Source organism: Camellia sinensis, chromosome 13, assembly GCF_055761805.1.
Source record: "Camellia sinensis isolate YWXY chromosome 13, ASM5576180v1, whole genome shotgun sequence".
NCBI lineage: Eukaryota > Viridiplantae > Streptophyta > Magnoliopsida > Ericales > Theaceae > Camellia > Camellia sinensis.
In genome coordinates this window covers 37,441,392-37,462,366 of record NC_138973.1, presented here as the reverse complement: position 1 = coordinate 37,462,366, position 20,975 = coordinate 37,441,392, and the positions used below count along the sequence as shown (strand labels likewise).

General features: G+C 37.5%; 2 protein-coding genes across 3 annotated transcripts; both read left to right on the top strand.

Moving 5' to 3' along the window:
* The first annotated feature begins 469 nt into the window (after positions 1–469).
* LOC114272627 (extra-large guanine nucleotide-binding protein 3) lies at positions 470–20,631 on the top strand. Of its 2 annotated transcripts, none has more exons than XM_028214342.2 (9): positions 470–732; positions 1,264–2,582; positions 2,934–3,071; positions 3,394–3,498; positions 3,588–3,773; positions 10,040–10,217; positions 17,286–17,533; positions 18,987–19,159; positions 19,789–20,631. In XM_028214342.2, exons 2-9 carry the CDS (start codon positions 1,605–1,607, stop codon positions 20,387–20,389), a joined length of 2,607 nt encoding a protein of 868 aa, XP_028070143.2. In that variant the 5' UTR covers positions 470–732; positions 1,264–1,604; the 3' UTR covers positions 20,390–20,631. The 2 variants fall into 2 exon arrangements, with proteins under 2 accessions (XP_028070143.2, XP_082758108.1); XM_082901982.1 differs by lacking the exon at positions 470–732 and adding an exon at positions 880–1,082.
* Positions 10,848–12,047, top strand: LOC145806249 (uncharacterized). The gene is made up of 2 exons (XM_082902698.1): positions 10,848–10,865; positions 11,212–12,047. Exons 1-2 carry the CDS (start codon positions 10,848–10,850, stop codon positions 11,863–11,865), a joined length of 672 nt encoding a protein of 223 aa, XP_082758824.1. The 3' UTR covers positions 11,866–12,047.
* Positions 20,632–20,975: the final 344 nt, after the last annotated feature.

Here is a 20,975-nt window from a genome sequence, read left to right as displayed (position 1 = left end):
TCTAACTTATAAAATAAAAATATTACGATTATTATATTAACTTAAATTATTTTATAAATAATACACATTAAAAATCTTATAAAATAAATGATTTCAATTATCAAAATTAATACTAGGTTTGGCATAACACAAAAAAGTCAAAAAATTAAAAAGTCACTATTCTATTTAACTCACATTATTTAATTTAAATTATATCATTTTTCTACCACATCACTCCAAATTCAACCCATATTTTATAAAAAGTCAAAAAAAAAAAAGCTTATTTACATCATCAAACCATCCATAAATTATGATCCCAAATTCTCTGAAGGCATGTTTGATTGGGTGGATTAGAGCATAGGATTGAGATTATTAATCCGTGGGCCCAATTATCCTATATTTATATATTAATCCAATTAAATAGTAAATACACACAAATTTAATAAAATTATTAATATTTCAATAATAATCTCGTGAATCAAGCATGATAAGAGTTGTGGTGGTAGGTCCGGCCTAGTTCTCCCCATCTTTCTCTCTTCTGATCCTATATGCTCTCACAAACTTCTCTCTCTCTAAAATGTGCCATCTCTCTCTTTCTCTGCTTCGTTTTCAGCAAATCGTCTGTCTCTCTCTCGCCCTCTCTTTCTTTCTCTGCACAAAGCTTTCTTTTTTTCTATTTTTTTTTTCTTGATGGTGGACGCACAAAAGGGTCTTTGCTCCATTTGAATTTCAGAGCTTTCGAAGGTTTTAAAAGTAAGAGCTTCTCAGATTCTCAGTCTCTCAGCTTGTTCTCAGATTCTCAGTCTGCTTGTCCCTTTCTCAGCTACATATATTTGACACACACGCTCACTCTCTCTCTCTCTCTCTCCCTCTCTCTCTCTCTCTCTGTAGCTTTGCTTTTATAAAAGTCGAATTTTCACTGTAAAGTAAAATTTTGGATTCGTTTTTGATATAACCCACATGTTTTCTTTATTCCTTTTTGTCTATGCATGTATATATATACACATATATCCATGGTTGAAACTGTTTTCGTTTCTGGGTTTTTGATTTGTTTGGCTGTTTGTTTGACTCTGAAACTTTCAAGATTTCCCACTTCAGAATTGGTGAGTTCTCCTGGCGTTGACATGTTTTTTTTTTTTTAAAGTATTTTTTATTTCAATTTTAGCAAATTTCAGCTTTCTATATATATATATGTGTGTTTTGGGGTTTAGTAGCTAAGCTTGGACTGTTGAATTTGGTTTTTAATCTTTGATCATTACGTGATTAATTCTTTCAATTTTGAAGGATGACCCTCGGATTGCGACTCGGTTGATGCTGCCATTTCATTGGTTGTGGATGCCAATTGGGGTTGGTTTGAATGCCCTATTACAAGTAGCAAATTCAACCCCCCTTTTGTTGGGTATTTCTTGTTGACTTGTGGTTTGATTGCAACATTTCATCTTTCTTTGTTTGACTCATAGTGGTTATTGGTTTTCAAAGTTGTGCAACAGCTCACATGTTCGGCTACTTTGATGTTGAGGCCTATTTTGTTGCTTTGTGTGATTAGAGTGTTTTGTAGAAGTAGTAGTTTGAGATTCTAGTTTAAGATTTTGTGGGTGATTGGTAGTACTTGCGGTGGAATAGAGATGGAGAAAGATGGAGGAGAGGACTGGAGGGAGATGGTGAGAAAGATGCTCCCCCCGGGTGCTCCCCTCCCGGAAGACGAGTCTCACCTTGATTACTCAATAGCAATAGAGTATAATGGACCCCCGGTTTCGTACGAGCTTCCTCGATTTGAACCTGTTGATGTAAATTCAGCTATGATTCCAACTGCGTCAATAGCAGAACCGCCCTTAGAATCACGAAGATCAGTGACCTGTGATGTCGCCCCTGCAATTGAACCAATCCCTTTGCCAGTGTCTCGTCTTTCTGGCGTCACACGTCCTCCTACTCACAGTCCAAGAGTATCTGCAAGTTCAGAGTCTGTAGTGTCTGTCTTGCAGAACCCTGATTTCTCTTCTGCTTCCCTTTCGGCATCTCCGGGTTCTGTTCACAATCCTCCAAATAATGCTTCTAAACTGTTAGTTAATGAAGTAAGGAGAGCCCCGGTTGTCACTTTCAATACTTTGGATAGATCGGAAAGAAAAGACCATGTGGAGAAACAAGTTTTTCCCGAATATGTTGGGGTTTCCCGGGAAAAGAAGAAGAAAAAGAAAAGAAGAATCTGTTATAGGTGTGGAAAAGGGAAGTGGGAAACAAAGGAGTCATGCCTTGTTTGTGATTCAAAGTATTGCAGCAATTGTGTGCTTAGGGCTATGGGTTCTATGCCGGAAGGACGTAAATGTGTTACTTGCATTGGTGAGCCAATTGATGAATCAAAGCGGTCCAAACTTGGTAAACATTCAAGGTTATTAGCCCGATTGCTCAGTCCTTTAGAAGTCAAGCAAATAATGAAAGCAGAGAAAGAATGTGCTGCTAATCAGCTTCGACCAGAGCAGCTGATTGTAAATGGGCTCCCTCTGAAGCCAGATGAGATGGCTGAATTACTTGGATGCTCTTTACCACCGCGGAAATTGAAGCCCGGTAGATATTGGTATGACAAAGAATCTGGTTTCTGGGGAAAGGTAAAGGCATCATTATTCTGTTATATACACAGGCCATTATTTCAATTCTGCTTTTGTACATGAAGAATAATTCATTTATTATTATTATTTGTTTGTGTGTGTGTGCATGCGTGCACACACGCGTGTGTGGATAGCCAATGCTGCCAGTGAGCAAGGGACCACTGGTTCAGTGTTTAAAACTCGACCTGTTAACCTTGAGGTTGTAGGTTCGAACATGAGGGCAGCTACTTTGTGCACATTATGCCAAAGATTGCCAATCTACCTCTACCAAATCCCATCAAATGGGACTAACCTGGCATACTTATTTTTTAGCCAATGCTACCAGTAAGACTCTCTGTGTTGATGTGACAGGAGGGAGAAAAGCCGGATCGAATTTTAAGTTCAAACTTAAATTTTACTGGGAAACTTAGTCCTTATGCGAGCAATGGAAACACTGAAGTTTATATCAATGGCAGAGAAATTACAAAACTTGAACTGAGAGTTCTAAAGGTCAGTACTCCGGATTCTTTTACTTTTCGAAATTGAAGGATGAGTCTTACAGTGGGGACGTTACACATGCCCACAATGTATTTCAGTACAGGTGTGTTGACAGATCATTGTATTTGAGGTTGCCATGTCATGTGCCTTGAATTCATGTTGTGTGCTGATCCCCATTGTCAGGTTCAGTTCCCTTGTTATACTCCCACTTTCCCTCTGGAGAGAACACCTCACTGTCACATTATAACTTGCCCCCTTTTTGCTTGTCTATATCACTAGCTTAAGTATGTAGTCTATGTGAACTCAACTCTAACCTACATGTATCATGTTTCAGCTAGCAAATGTGCAGTGTCCACGTGACACTCATTTTTGGGTGTATGATGATGGTCGTTATGAGGAGGAAGGTCAGAACAATATCAGGGGGAACATTTGGGAGAAGGCATGTATTTAGCCTTTTAGTTGAATATATTTCAGAGACTATTTTAGTGTGGAAATCCTAAGAATTAAAGCTTCCTCTCTGTTACACAGGCTTCAACACGACTTGTTTGCATGTTGTTCTCTTTGCCTGTACCCCGTGGTCAGCCTTATAGTAATCGACAAAGGGATGAGCCTAGCAATTATACTGCCGTTTCAAATTATTTAGAACAAAAAAAAATACATAAACTTCTTCTACTTGGCCTTCAGAGCTCTGGAACCAGCACTGTTTTCAAGCAGGTACTGCTATTTTGTGTGTACTTCAAATGGGCTGTGGTTGTTTTCATAAGTGGTTGTAGTATATTGCAGGTAGTGCATGTGGATTTTAGATGTGAATTGGTAAGAGGAAATGTTTATCCTACAGATAAATTTAAGCTCTGCTTTGCTTTTTATCCATATTCTCCTTATTTGAAAATATGTTCTTGTGTCTACTTGTGTCTACTTGTGTGCTCTCAATGTGTTTTTAATGTACCATGATAGTTTGATGTGCCTTTGTATGACAGTTTTCTTATTTGAAAATATGCAGTGGACATGGAAGATAATAATGGACTATGATGGTGGACCAAGTTTCTATTCTAAAATAATTTCACAAAGAGGCAGTTAAAACCTTATTTCTGGAGTTTTTCTATTATTTTATTTTTATAGGTTGTTTACCATAATATTCAACCACTGATATGTGTATAATCAATTGTTTGCAAAGTTCAGATGGTGTAAGTACCTCCAGATTCATAACTCACGAAACCCAACACAAATTGAGTTATGTTTTAGGTAATACATATAATCAAGCTAGAATGGATCCTTTTGACTACTCTATTTATGGAAATAAAAGTAAGAAGCAATTTTTAGCTGGAAGAGTGGCCTTCATGGCCTAACCACCACACGCCTATATATAGTGACTCCAAGCAATCAATCTCCTCCTTTGGCTAGGACACTTTGGTTCATCACATCCAAACCTCCATTACTGCCACTCTCTCCTCCAAAGGCCACTCTCACCCAACACAGCTTTGGTGGTCTAGAGTCACTTACGTGCCTACCATACTTTTTAGAAGGCTCCCTCTATCACTTCCTGCATTCCATAGAAACCAAGTAGACAAAAGGCACAAAATGAGAATAGCAAAAGATAAAAACTCTAACCTACATGAAAACAAAGATCAATGAGGTAGCCATGCTGCAACTCTAGAAGCATTGATGCTGCCCCTTTTTTTGAAATCATCTACTTGGTCATTATTTGGTCATTACTGATATTCCTTGGATACTCACGGATATGTATTGAATACTTATTAAAAGTATCGGATACTTAATTAATTTTTCATTAATTTTGAAATATCAGATACTCTAAGTCACATATTACTTGTTTTATGCAATTAGAATTGTAGCATTTCTTGCATAGTATTATAATATAATATAATTGTAAGAATAAATATTAGAATATTTTTCTAATACTTTGTTTAGTTCTTTGTTCTTTGATAAGAAGAATATAGTGAGTTAAATAATAGAATTTGTCAAATTGATGTATCCTAATTGTTTTATGCATGTCCCCTATATAACAGTAGTAAAATTAAATATCAATAAATAAATAAGCAAGTAAACTTGAATACAACATTTTTCATTAGTGCCAAACAGAATAGCACAAGGACAAGTTGTGGATTGCTCTAGTATTGTAAATTTGTAATATTAACATATTAGATTTGATATTGAAATGAAACATTTGCAAGACCTATTGAAAATTTAAAAGGTAAACATAGTTTAAATTAATACCTAATTCTTAAAGGTTAGTGTTTTGCATTATAAAATTACATTGTGGTTTATCAGCATTCTTTAGCTTATGTGTAACTCACTACTAATAAAATTAGAGAAATATTTTCACAAACGTATCCTAACTATACCCGTATCCTATTTTTTTAATGTTTTGTCGTATCGCCGTATCCGTATCTTATCATATTCGTATCTCATATTTGTATTCATGCTTCCTAGTATTTGATCAACCGGTGATGTGCAACTTTTATGTAAATATTGATTGTGTTCATCAAGGGTCAAAAGACTTCCTTCTCACCATCCTATGATGGTAAACTGTCATTAAAGTGTTCAACCTCATGGGGAGAACTTGTGTTTACTATTGATATATTTCTCTTAGCCTCCTTGAAGCTAGATCACAACAATAATTGTGTAGTGCTTTCTGGTCTAGATGCTAATTCAAAAGCGTATGGGACAAGGACAATAAGTATGTGTAGATAGAAACTAAGCATAACTGTACAAGGCTTACTCTTTTACAAGTGAAAGTAGGCTTTTATCACCCATTAAGATGTTTGGGCGCATCTTTTATCACAAAATAGAAAATCTGGTACCACGGGCTACCTTTTGAGAGAAGGTTGAGGTATTAAGTCATTCTTCCTAATCACCATAACTAAAGAGTATCAACAAAGCACAACTATTCAAGGGTAAGTCTTCTACCAAGTGGAAGTCAACTTTCTTCCACCCATGAAGGCCTTGGAATACTTTATCAATCACAAAAATTGAGGGCTTCATGATTATATTCCAAGGGGAACACAAAGTAATTAATTGTCCATTAATTTCTCCCATGACTCAAAGGTAGAATTATCTTGCACACAGTAAGCTCTAACACATTACCACTAGCAATGTCATTTTGACTCATGTTCACCTTTATACTTTAGCCCAATATTTCTTAAATTAGCTTAAGAATAAGTTTTAGAATGATACTCAACTCTAATTTAATGTCATTCACTATGAAAGTGAGAAACTTGGTTCCTAATATTGCCCCTTAAAAACATTTAGAAATGTTTTCTAAGCAAATCCATCATGTCCTTGTAAGAACAGACACAAGGGTCACACTATCGTACTCTGGATGCTTGAAACCAATCTCTTGTTCTCCAATCCATGAGAATGGTTTTGGATAGACATTCCAATCAATGAGAATAGTGAATGACTAACTCTCCCCCCAACACACAAAAAAAGGACTTCTCATAAACAATGGGTCCAACAGCTTGACTCACCTTCTGTCTAGAATTAAAAAATCAAGGAAATTCCAATTTCAAATGGTTGTAAGCCTTAAATGTTATATAAACATGACACTTGCCTTTGGAGCCTTCATCCGTTGATTTTTTAAATAAAAAAATGTTACAAAAACAAAAAGCACATTCAGATTACAAATGTAGATGTGGTTCGCAAATATGTAAAAGAAGGTTTGCCTTATTGATTCAAACTATTGCTTACATTGAACTTAGGCAAGGGCTTTTGTTTTGCAATATAAAGTTAATTTATCTAAATGGAGAAAAACTCTATGCTAATGCATTTTACTTTTTTTGTACACATGCTCCAAAACGTGGTAAGCTCTTCTTCCAAAAGACTACATTTAGTGATTCAAAGCAAGCTATATTTTTTTTAAAAACTATTTACTTGGTGTTTCCTTATGAGGAAAAAAATCACATATAATAAACTAAAATTTATAAAGAATGGAATTTTGGGAAGAGTTGATCAAAAAGGGCCCATAAAGCATCAATAGCTCAAGTCGTATAAGGACATAGAAATGTTTTTTTATATAATTAATTTTGTTCAAAAGTGGACATAACTGAAGTTTAATGAATAACATTTAATTGGATGTTTAGCGTTAATAGAAAATTAGTCTCACATTAAGAAGTATCTTAATTTGAGCTATATAAGATGGCCCATATTGTATACATCTACGGTGTGAGGTGTTTCATATTTTCTGTTTCCTCATTATATGTTCTCATTAATATTTAATTTAAGAGTCTGTTTATTTTGTTTAAGTCATGCGTTGAGGATTGCATCAATATGCATCAAAGTTTTTAATCTAAAAACTCAATACATATGGTACTATATTGTAACATTCCGTTCCACATCGCTTATGTAGAAAAATTTTCTGAGGTATATAAGTGAGTCTACATCCTTTTCTAGTAACGACGTGTTTAAAGCCGTGAGGGCCAAGCCCGAAGCTGCAATATGGTTACGGTGTGGGATGGGGAACATTACAATTCTGTCGAGCCACTGTAACAATATAGCAGCCTTGGGCTTTGGCTTCCACCACTTAAAACGTGTCGATACTGGAAAAGGTTGTAGACTCACTTATATACCTCAAAAACTTTTCCTACCTAAGCGATGTAGGATGATAAATTACATATGTTAAGTTCTTTCTAATACTTGTTCCTGTAGTATGTTGGCAGATGTTGTTTCCAAAGATTTGTAATGATTCCTTCATGACAAATTTTGTTTAGATTGTCTGTGTCATTTTTTAGATCTGGAATTTTGGTGGTTTTCTCACCAACATTGATGCAACTGCCTGATGCTTTAAAACATAATAGGAAGGGAACCTTATGATATTGTTTTCCTTGAAGAACATCTCTTCCCTCCATCCCTTCCCAACACCCCCACTCCAAATCTCTTTCCCTCTCCTCCCTTGTAGTCCTAACTTGTGTTTGTATGGTTGGTGCCAATGATGTTAGAGGAAGCCATATCTTACAGCCATAGTCTTCAATTTGAATGTAGTATTTTATCCCCAACTTTAATTGTTGTTCCCTTGGTAATCTGAGCAAGTGAGGTATAAGAGGTACCATTAAGGATGCTGAGGGAAATGTGATTCTTTTGTACTTCAAGTCAAGACCTCATGCTCTATTTATGCCTTCATAGCTCTCTTTGAATCGCTTTGGGAGGTACTTCTGTCTCATCATGGCATGATTGGAGGTGACCGTAATCACGTGATGGGGTGGGTGAAAAACCAAACTCCTATTACTTTCAAGTTTCCAAATTTAGTGTGGAAGATCTTGGATCTTAAATGCTTCATTTTAGGTGTTTCTACTTGGGTAACTACTACTGCAGATAAAGAGACAGACAGATTGGCTTAGGGAGAGTTAACTACTCTTGAACCTCTGTGTCTTATTGGTCATATTTATCCCCTTTGAAGTTTGTTGTAGTCTTTGTGGACGTTGGGACTGCAATGTGGTTGTATTGTCATTTTGTGCAGATAAAGGATTTCTCATCCTTCTGTTCACTATACTCTTTTTCTCCCTTTAATGACACCCTGATTTTCTAATAATTAGAGCATTATCATAAAAACATATACACTAATGGCAGATTCAGAAATTATTTGCACATTTAAAGCACCTTTCACATATTTTTTTTCTATGTTACTATGTATAATATGGACATTAAATTCAGATGATGTTAAAAGAGTTCACTACAGCCTGCTTATACCACTCATCAAAAATTATGTATCATTTTAAATATTTATTCACCACACGTGATCATTGATGACAAGCACAACAATAAGGTTTTCCCCTATAGACTTTCAAATTTTAATTATCACTGCCTACTAGATTTCTATACTCAATAATTTTATTTTATAAAATCCAAAATCTGAATTTTTTTTTTAAAATTTTATTAATAAGTAAAGCCAAAGTATATTTAGAGGAAAAAATGTAACAGAGAAAATCACGTATGAAATAGAAAATATGCATAATGGCCCAACTAGGCCCTTTTCAGCCCTTATAGTAATTTTTTGGTTCACTCTTTGGATGTTTTTTTGCTGTCTTTCTTCTTCTTATGATATGTCTAAACCAGCTGGCTACGTGCCAATCTTTCCACCACTGGGTTTGTTATGGTCTAGAGTAGAACTCAACCCTAAAAGCTAGTTGTTGAAGTGAGGGTGGCCTCATGCTTATATACTTCACATTACTTTCGTAGATGATTTGGAGCTTCACTTTCACACCCTCCCCCACATGCTGGTTTTCACTTGGTAGCACGTGCCACGTGCAGGCCAAAGTCACGCACCCTACCTATCCTTAGGTACTCCAGCTCTGATACCATATGTTACACAATCTTGGATAGTAGAACTTAACCTCAAAAGATAGTTGTTAAGGTGAAGGTGTCCTCACGCTTATATACCACTGATTACAGATTTTGTTTCATAACTTCTGTTGAAAGTAAAAATATCCTCTCTTTTTTTGTGCAAATAAAAATGCATTTTGTATTGAAGGATTGATTGACTTGTCAGTAGATGATTCAAACATTGGTTGTGCTTTGCTTTTCATTGCAATGTCTCTCCTAGGCCTTTAGTTATCCTTCGTCTTTGGTGAAAACTATAATGCTCTTGTAACCCTGATGCAAGGGGTTGGCAAAGTTGTGTTGACATGTTAGAAAGTTACCAGCAAGGCATGGATGTTATTCTGTCTCTCGGCACAATGTCCACAAATTACCATGATCAGAATATACGTGTCCGGGCTATGATTAATGTGGTTATGGTATGATTTTGTTATGCTTCTTGAACTGAGTTTAATTAGTCAAGAAACTAACCTTTGGGGTGAAGAACAAAGCTGAACACAACATTAATTGATTGGAAATATGGTCTATTATGTTGGTTTCTCTATGAAGCTTGGTTTGATCCCTGTTTTGAAGCTTGGTTATGGTTTATCTGTTACAATGCTTTACTGGTGTTTGTACTCATTTTATTTTGTTCTCTATGCATCATGGAACAGGCCAAGTTGATGTATGGGAACAAGTTTACTGCAGAAGAATTGCAGGATATTAAGCTTATGATTCAAAGCAATATGTACAAATATCTCAGCATACTGCTTGATGGACGGGAGCGCTTTGAAGAGGAAGCCACATCAAAGATGAAAGCTCTAGGTTTTCATGACCAAACTACTGAAGCAGGTAGATTAGATAAAGTCAACAATCTATTCGCATGTTTGTGTGGCCAGGTCATCATTTTCCACTAAGCATACTTCTCCCCTTCTCATGAATGATTCATCGCTCACTTGATATCATGCAATGCATTGATATCATACAATGCAGCTGCCTATTCTGCATGGTTTCCTACTACTCATCATGAGGCAGTAAGAAGCTCTAATATTGATGCTAAAAAAGTAACAGCTCGAGTTGAGCTCAATTAGGACTCTTTCAAACTTTGTAAACAAATGAGCTCAAGCCATATTTTGAAACTCATTAAACAATTAAGCTAAGCCCAAGCTAACCATGGCTCAACTCAAATATGTTCGCGAGCCAAGGCTATACAAGTACAAAAATTTAGGGTCTCACCCTTTTATTTTAACTTGTGTAACCTTATTGACTTTACATTGCCTTGCAATACAGAATATTTATAGAGCATGAGATGCCTTATACATCCTTATTTGTCGATGTGGGACAGAAGTCATTTATAGGGGATAGAATCTGCACCCAGAACTGAACTGGACTTAAGCGTACGATTAATTGTTAAGTGAAGTTTAGCGCCCAATTGGTCATCTTGGTTAATTTTGTTGTAGTATTCTAGTTGTTCATAACAATATGAAGAACCAAGATCCTGTCTGTTAAAATCCACCTACACTCCACTAAACCTTCACCCACTTAAACCTACTCCACTAAACCTAACCCACTACACCACTACCACCTCCACTTCACCTACTCCTCACCTACTACACACTCACCCTCTCCTATATATAGGAATCATTGTAACCATAACAAAAATATCAATCAATAATACAATTCTCTATTTCTCTTTATACATTAAATTTTCTACATGGTATCAGAGTAAGGTTAAGCACTTAGTATTTTTCGCTTCACCGGCGGGCGGCAACCTCGCCTTGGCCGCCCGCCGGACCTCAACCTAATCTGCTAGAATTTTCTACACATACCTTGAAATTTCTTCGAGTCCACCACCACTGCCTCTCCTCTCACTGTTGTCCTTCCATACACCACCGTCTCGATCGTCTTCATCTACAATGTTGCAGTGAAGGATCTCAAGCGTGGTTTTGTTGCATCCAACTCAAAGGATGATCCAGCCAAGGAAGCTGCAAAGTTCACCTCCCAGGTTATTATTATGAATCACCCGGGTCAGATTGGTAATGGGTATGCTCCAGTTCTTGACTGCCACACCTCCCACATTGCTGTCAAGTTTGCTGAGATTGATCGTCGATCTGGCAAGGAGATTGAGAAGGAGCCCAAGTTCTTCCGTGAACATGCTCTCCTTCCTTTTACTCTTGGAGTGAGGCAGATGATTTGCTGCTGTAACAAGATGGATGCTACCACTCCTAAGTACTCAAAAGCAAGGTATGATGAAATTGTGCAGGAAGTCTCTTCCTATCTGAAGAAGGTTGGTTACAACCCTGACAAAATTCCTTTTGTCCCCATCTCTGGTTTTGAGGGTGACAACATGATTGAGAGGTCCACCAACCTCGATATGATTACACAGCCCAAGAGGCCATCAGACAAGCCTCCTCTTCTCCACATTCTTGATAACACCAACAGCAACAGTTTGACGCATTTATTAGAGAAAAGGTCCAAAGGCAGCTCCTGTCAAAGCTGATGCTCAGCAGGCTGTACCACCTATTGAAGTGCCAGCACTATCCTTGCACATGGGGGGCACCCACTCATTTCTTTATTGTTTTCTTTTACTCACCCATGTGACCCACGATGCAACCTATACTTTTTCTTTTCTTTACACTCTTGTTCCCCACTTTCTTTATTATATATATATATATATATATATCTCTTTTTATTATATTATATTAAAAAAAAAAAAAAAAAAATCTTCGTCTCTCCTCCGTTTGATTTCCAACTCCATTATTTTTATTTTTATTTATTTTCTCCAAACCACTTTCCTTATTTCCTCCATCTTTCATTTTTTGATTTCAAATATATTTTTATTATTTTTTCTTTATTTTTCTTTCACATTCTTTTTAATCTTTTTCCAATTCCCTTCATACCATATAGCTTTGCACACCAAATCATATTTTATTCATCTCAGGGATCAACCCCGATCACAATTTTACACACACAAAAAAAAAAAAAAAAAAAAACCAACAAACAAACAAACCACCACAACACACCCGCACCCACAGTGGGATTTTTCTTCTCTACTCTGCTGCAGGTATCTTCTTCTTGCTTTTCTCTTGGGTGTCCCTTACCGGCGCTGCCTCCATACTACCCACTCCACCGAGCACGTTCACTCCACCCTGCTCCTCCACTACAGCATATGGTGGACCTCCAAATCGGAACATCACGGTAGCCTTCCGCTTCAGCTCCTTGTTTTCCGCCTTCAGCACACTTATCTCTGCTCGCGCATCCTTATACATGCGCTGGAGCAGAGCCAATTGGCCGTTTAAATGCTGCACCTCATTTGTCCTACTCTGCAGCCGATGCGACAAGTTTGTGACTGCCGTCATCGTCTCCACACAGGACTTCAAAGTATACTGATTGGCTTCAATGTCAGTTTGCACTGCCATTTTTTGCTCCACAGACCGCATAGGAAAGTTCAACGGAGCAAACCCTGGGGCGCTTGGTTGAGGTTCACTGGCCCCCGCACCAGTTATCTCTCGTTGACTCGTTAAGGTCTGGAAAGAGAGTGAGCAGACCACGGGAAGACGAAGCCATTTTCTGGACAACAGAGTGTTACAGAGTGTCTCTCTCAAAAATCTCTCTCAGAAAACAGAGTGTTACAGAGTATCTCTCTCAGAAATCTCTCTCAGACAACAGAGTGTTATAGAGTATCTCTCTCAGAAATCTCTCTCAGAAAACAGAGTGTTACAGAGTATCTCTCTCAGAAATCTCTCTCAGAAAACGAAGAGTTTTTCAGAGTTTTTCTAGCAGGTTTTTGTCTCTGCTTCCAAGCCTCAGCCTCCGCTTCGGTTTATAAAGACCATGACAAAGAGGCCGACACGCGTTCTGTCGATCACGTGCATCGCCGCGTGTCTGGCGCACCTTTTGATGGCACGCCTTTTTATGGATTGGGCACGCCTTTTGATGGCACGCCTTTTTGAAAACATGGGCACGCCTTTTGATGGCACGCCTTTTTATGGATTGGGCACGCCTTTTGATGGCACGCCTTTTGAAAGATTGGGCACACCTTTTGAGGGTGCGACTTTATAAGGGTCCGACAAGACTCTGTAAACTGTCTCGACATTGATTCCGGTTAGCTCCTTTATGGGTCCGACAAGACTCTGTAAACTGTCCCGACATTGATTCCGGTTAGTTTCTACAAGGGTCCAGCAAGACTCCGTAAACTGTCACAACAACTGTCACAACATTGTCTGCTACAACGGTCCGACATGACCCCATAAACTGTCTTCTACATCGGTCTGACACCGCCATCCAGTGTCCTCTACACCGTTATGACACCCCCATACAGTGTCCTCTACAACGTTATGACACCACCATCCAGTGTCTTCACCAATGGTCTGACACGACCATACAGTGTCTCTTATCCTCTTTTATTTTTATGTATTTTCTTGTTTTGTTACTCTCTCCAAACTCAAGTTGGTTAGTTCCTATCCCCCTTGAGTTTGCGGGGGGCTGTTAAAATCCACCTACACTCCACTAAACCTTCACCCACTTAAACCTACTCCACTAAACCTAACCCACTACACCACTACCACCTCACCTACTCCACTAAACCTAACCCACTACACCACTACCACCTCCACTTCACCTACTCCTCACCTACTACACACTCACCCTCTCCTATATATAGGAATCATTGTAACCATAACAAAAATATCAATCAATAATACAATTCTCTATTTCTCTTTATACATTAAATTTTCTACACTGTCACATTGATAAGGAATTTGTGAGAAAACAGTTAGAGAGAGAGCAAGAAGCAGAAGAATAGAGGCTTGAGAGAGGAACGAAGCTGGGAATTAAACTCACCCCTTTATTCAATAGTTACCAGGCTATTTATTAGCCAAGTCAGAACACTAACTACAAAAGATAATGCAAAAAGATGTGGTAGATCGTGGAAGAAGTGGTTACAATCATGTGCTGAAAATAATGAAAACAAACTACCACTAATGAAACCTGTGTTGACAGTAATGAAAACAAACTATTACTAAGCCTATTTCTAAGGCAGTATATTCTCTAAGTCCACTTCCACCTATGCATGAGATCATGGGTGTAAGCATGGGATAATGGGTGATGTTTGTGGATAATGGGTGTGCACGTATCATTCCCTACCTCTAGAATTATCCTTGGCTGCAAGGGTGAAATTGGGCCATGGCTTGGTAGTATGTAGGTGGGTCGTCCTCTGTAGTAAGGGCGGTTATAGGTGGCTCGGTTTGATCTTCAGCGGCCAAGACATCTTCGATCATGAAGAGTTGGGGTGTGGTACAACGGTGGCCGGGCTCGTATTTCTCATCACAATAGTAGCATAGGCCCTTTTCTCTACGGATTCGAGCCTCAGGGGCTATAATTTTCTTGAACGTGTGGGTTTGAGGAGCAGATGGATGTGGGTTCGGTTTTTGGGTAGGGGGTGGACCAAGGAGGCTAGCTGTTGTGGCGTTGGCGGGGTTATGGTTTGGAGGAGTGTTGGTGGCGACAATTGGTTGGGAGAAGATGTTGGTTTTCTTTTGTAAGGTATTGCGTTCCTCGACAAGTTGGGCCACGCCAATGGTTTCAGATAGGGTTCGGGGCTTCTTGAGCTTAACGTCCAAGTGAACGTCATCTTTGAGTTCGGCGATAAAACATCCAATCACATGACTATCTGGTAGAGCATCAATGCGTTGGGAGAGTCTTTCGAACTCTTCTTGGTACGCAGCCACAGTGGTGGTATGTTTCAACCGAGTGAGAGCTTCGGAAGGGTCATTGAAGTCGGTGGGTCCGAAACGGCGAAGCAAAGCTGTAGTGAGTTCGCCCCAATCGACGGGCCCTTTAAACTTGGTGAACCATCGGTGCCATTGTAAGGCAATTCCTTCGAGATGAAAAGAGGCAAGTTGGACTCGTTGGCCCGACGCAATATTTTGATATTCAAAGTATTGTTCGGCTCGATATATCCACCCGATGGGATCGTCCCCTGTGAATTTTGGGAAACTGAGCTTCAGGTTGGTAGCTGGTTTGCTTGGTTCCGATTTAAGGCGGGGGTTTGAGCTGGAGCCGAATGGGTTGATATTGGTAATATCATAGTCGGGTTCGGCCGGCGGGGAAAGTTGCAAGGTTTGTAACTTGGCAAGGATTAATTGAAGGGTGTTATGAATTTGATCGAAATTTGACTCATGACGGGCCAAAATTTCGCTTACTTCATTGTGGAATTCGGTGTTGGTTTTGCCATGGGTATCCATGGAACGTGGCTCTGATACCACTGATAAGAAAACAGTTAGAGAGAGAGCAAGAAACAGAAGAATAGAGGCTTGAGAGAGGAACGAAGCTGGGAATTAAACTCACCCCTTTATTTAATAGTTACCAAGCTATTTATTAGCCAAGTCAGAACACTAACTACAAAAGATAATGCAAAAAGATGTGGTAGATCGTGGAAGAAGTGATTACAATCATGTGCTGAAAATAATGAAAACAAACTACCACTAATGAAACTTGTGCTGACAGTAATGAAAACAAACTATTACTAAGCCTATTTCTAAGGCAGTATATTCTCTAAGTCCAACTTCCACCTATGCATGAGATCATGAGTGTAAGCATGGGATAATGGGTGATGTTTGTGGATAATGGGTGTGCACGTATCACACATTTGGAAAAAATAAACCAATAACTCAACTTTATGATCATAACAACAAATTAATAATAAGTAATAATAATAGGAAACCTCTAAGGTGTCTACTATAGTTTATGAACATTTGTGATCTTATTTATGAATCACGTTAGTGCTTAGTTATTAGATTTTGTGGTGATCAAATTTGTGGTTGTCATGGTTATGATGTTTTGTGGCGGTTGATTATCAGACTTTGTGGTGTTTTTTGTTATGAACCAAAGTGGCCTTGGTTATGAGACTTTTTGATGTTTTGTTATGAATTGAAATGTCCTTAGCTGTGAGGTTTTATGGTATTTTTGTTACGAACTAATTTGGTTTTATTATAACTCAAATTGGTAGAAGTTATGAACCATTACGGTTAAAATTTTAAGTACAATTATATGTCAAAGAATCCTTGTCTTTTGATGGGTCTATACATACATAAATTTATATATCTTCATTAACATTAGGATCATCAGACGATGATCAGCACCTTTCATAAATATATATATGGTCTTATACACAATTTGGTTTAGAGTAAAGAAGGAATAAACTAATGCACCTATACAAAAGTAATGGGAACAAAGTATTGCCACCAGCAAATAAATAAATAAAAAACAAAGTAATTCACCTATGCAATGTCAGTGATTTCAACTTGTAAATTTTACTCCCACATTGACTGCTGTACGCATTCAATGGATTCAAGGCATCTATTTAAGTGCATAGCCCAAGGGAACCTTAGACTACCATTGAACAGTAGCGCTCAGCAGCAAAATAAACTATGAGTAATGCTAGAGACACCAAAAAATTTACCAACATTTCTACCGAATGTCTCACATGGGTCTGGGTCTTGTGAGACATTTGGTAGAAATGTTGCGGGTCCTAGACCCATGTGAGACATTTGATAGAAATGTTGGTAAATTTTTTGGTGTCCCTAGCATTTGTCATAAACTATATATAGCCGAGCTGAGCTCGAGCTTTCTTTAAATCCAACTAGTCGAGCTTGAGTTGGGTTTTTCTGGCTCGATATGAACTCGTGCTGAGCTCAAGCTCTCCTATAATTGACCGGGCCAAGCTTGAACATGTAAAACTTGACTTGGCTCGGCTTATTTGTAGCCCTATCTGGGCATGGGGATGCACATATTTTCTAATCTCAGTTCTACATCTACTTAGTGTTGTTGATAATTCCATATGAGAAATGTGTGATGGTAAATGAAATTACTGGATGCAGTGTAGCAGTTTCTGAAAATTGTACTTGAATCTTGTCACAGGTGGACAGGTTGATTCCAGTGGGAATAGTCAATGCATCTATTCCATTAACCCTAGGTTAAAGCATTTCTCTGATTGGCTCCTAGACATTATAGCCACTGGAGATTTGGATGCATTTTTCCCTGCAGCAACACGCGAGTATGCTCCACTAGTTGAAGAGATTTGGAAGGATTCTGCTATACAGGAAACATATAGGAGAAAAAATGAGCTTCATTTCCTTCCTGATGTTGCTGAGTACTTCTTGAGCCGGGTATGCCATTGACTTTAGTTGATTATCTTATCTGATGTTTACCTATTCAGGCACATTGTTGAACTAAAAAATCTTTCTTCATCCATGTTTACTGTTTCTGGTTTCCTCTTTCTTTCTAAATCATAAATACACAAGATTTCTTGGTAGACGTTGAATCTCAAGATGATAGATCGTTTGGTTTTCCTTTTCAAGGCAGTTTCATTTTTTCTTCTGACCTTTTATTCAATTTCTTAAACTTGGTTTAAGGTTTGATTTGTCAAGGCCAAGTAATATCTGCTAAATATAGTATTTACTAAAGTACTATGTATATTGTCAAATAATTATTAAATATTGCTTCGATTAAAATATTTCTTCGATTAAATACTAAAGTTTTGAATGCTGTATAATGTATCATTTATATTCACTTTTTATTAGTAATAACTTGAGTGCTTGCTAATAAATAACTTAGCAAGTAGCAATTGCTAGTTTATGCAATATTTAGTAAAACTGCTAGATATATATATTCTATAAACGTATAATGAAATTTATATCTAGTAGATCTTGGTTAGCCTGTCAAATCTAATTTTAATCCAAGCTAAAAAAATTGACAGCATTCAAAAAATCCAAACTTGCATGAAAAGGGTAACCTTTCATAATTGAGATTCAGGGTCTACCTTGTAGGTTTGTGGTTTAGGAAGTCAGAAGAGGAGTTTTGGAGGCTTTAAAGTTAAAAGATCAATAAATAAAATTTTGACAAAAGTCTCTAAAAATTCATTGGTTTGAACATCCGCAATGAGGCTGTTCTATGTTTAGCCTCATTTGGAAAGTTGGCTATTTTAGTAGGCTAAAATATTTGTATTTGGGAAGAGGGTTGGATTTTTTTATAGTTGGATGTGATGTTTGTGAGAGAAAAAGTGAAATGATTATAGGTTTGATGTGACATTTTTTCTTATTGGCTATCTTAGCCTATTTTGTTTTTTTGTGGATTTTAGCCAAAAACAGCCAAACCTTCCCTTCCCAAACACCCCCTTTATTAAATTATTAGGTTCTGAATACAAGACAATATGCTTTATTGGGCTAACACAAATTCACAGATGAAGTTTTGCTTTTGTTTTTCATTTTTTAGTTGTTTTCACCTTTAAACATAAAAAGCAGTTCTTGAAGTGGAATAGCCAACAATGTTTCATTGTTAAAATTTAAGAACTATCCTCAAATCTTTTAGATTTTTTGTTCACAAAGATGGTATAAGAAGGTGAAAATAAGTCAGAAGAGTTGTTATCCGTTTAAAAACTTGAAAAATAAAAGGCTCTTAACAATTCATTCAACTAACAATTATCTCATTGCCATTTTGTCACATATAGATTTAGGAATCCACAGCCATTTCATTGGCCTCTCCTCCAATTTACGTACTGGCTTATATAAATTAAAAGCCCATACTCTGGGATGAATACTTAATCACGTCCTTTCTTGTTAGGCTGTGGAAGTGTCAAGCAATGAATATGAGCCTTCAGAGCGAGACATACTATATGCAGAAGGGGTCACCCAAGGGAATGGTTTGGCTTTCATGGAGTTCTCCTTAGATGATCGTAGCCCAATGTCTATGACCTACACAGACAATCTGGATGCTCCACCCCCACCTCTAACTAGGTAATTGTTTCTTCCTGTACTGTTCTGTTAGTCACATATGTACTTTTAAGGCAGAATTATTGATATCCACTACTCTTTTAGCTGCTGAGAAATATTTACCACTCTGATTGTAGAATGTAGGCTAGGAAACTTCATGTCAATTGAAAATTGTTAGTCGATAGCACTTGTCAAATGGGTGGTAATTGAATCATTACTGTTGATGTTGATAGAAAGCACAATTCCCATTTTGACTATTCAATGAGAGTTTATTAGTTTCTTTCTAACATTTGTTTCTTCAGTTAGGAATGAGATATCATTATTTTCAATTTTAATGTGTTCACTTTTTGTGGTTGATATTCCACGACTCTAGGATTTGTTGATTTTTAATGTTTTCACATGGGCTGTTATATATTGGAAACACATTAATGCGGCCAAATCAGGGAAGATGGTTGTGGAAGATCTAATAAATCTTTGCACATTATATGATCCCCTAACCCAATCCAGCAGAAAAGCAAAAGTAAAAAAGAGCTATATTGGATGATAGCAAATACATGTTAGTATGTTACCATGATTCATGACGTATTTTCCTTTCCCTTTTGGCCTAGCAATTCAATAGTTGTTAATCTACTGTGTATAATTTTGTTTTCTAGATACCAACTTATTAGAGTAAATGCTAAGGGTATGAACGAGGGCTGCAAGTGGGTGGAAATGTTTGAAGACGTGCGAGTAGTAGTCTTCTGTGTTGCATTGAGCGACTACAATCAGCTGTGGCTTGCCCCAGAAAACAGTGGCAGTGGATCCCTGCTTCAAAACAAGATGATTCAAAGCAAAGAGCTCTTCGAAGCAATGGTTGGACATCCCAGTTTTAAGAACACCCCTTTCGTGTTGATCTTAAACAAGTACGATCTCTTTGAGGAAAAAGTCAATCACATACCTTTAAGCACTTGCGAGTGGTTTACCGATTTCTGTCCAGTACGACCCCAGTACAATAACAACCAGTCACTGGCCCACCAAGCTTACTACTACATTGCGGTGAAGTTTAAAGACTTGTATGCGTCGCTCACAGGTCGAAAGCTTTTCGTGTGGCAAGCAAGGGCAAGAGACCGAGTCACCATTGATGAGGCATTCAAGTATATAAGGGAGGTTCTCAAGTGGGATGAAGAGAAGGAAGAGAACTACTATGGTATGCAAGAGGATTCGTTCTACAGTACAACTGATCTGAGCTCTTCGCCGTTTGTCAGGCAAGAGTGAAACAATTTCAAAATATTTGAATGTATTTGCTGCTGTGTAGATAGAGAAGGAAAAAGGAAGTTCAAATTGAAATAAGTTTACATTTTAAAATTTTTTCTTTTTGAAACATAGAATTCAATGCATCGGTTGGGGGTTGTTTGAAGTTGAATCATTTTTTTTCCCGGAATTTTGTCACTCTTGCCATGTAAGTGTATATTACACCTCTTTGCGGATTGATGATGCAGAAGAATGGTTTTGTGCTCTTTCTTACGCTTTTAAATGTCATTGAACATTTTTTGTTATCAAATAGGGATTTCAGGAGATATTGGAGTGTATGGTCCAATAGTCTAAAGTGGGAGATTAAGGGTTCGACTTGATGGAACAACGATGGCTTTTTAGTTGTAATTTAACTATACTAATATACTAATGTTATCTCAAAAAAAAAAAAAAAAATTCAATTGTGGGAATATATATGCAAGAAATGGCTTGTAAACTCATATATCTCATTGGATTATTCAGAAACAATCCAAAAATTAAGTGGAAAATTTTAGGGGTTTGTTTTGACTCTTTATAAAAAATAAAATAAAATAAAATAGCAGAAAATTGT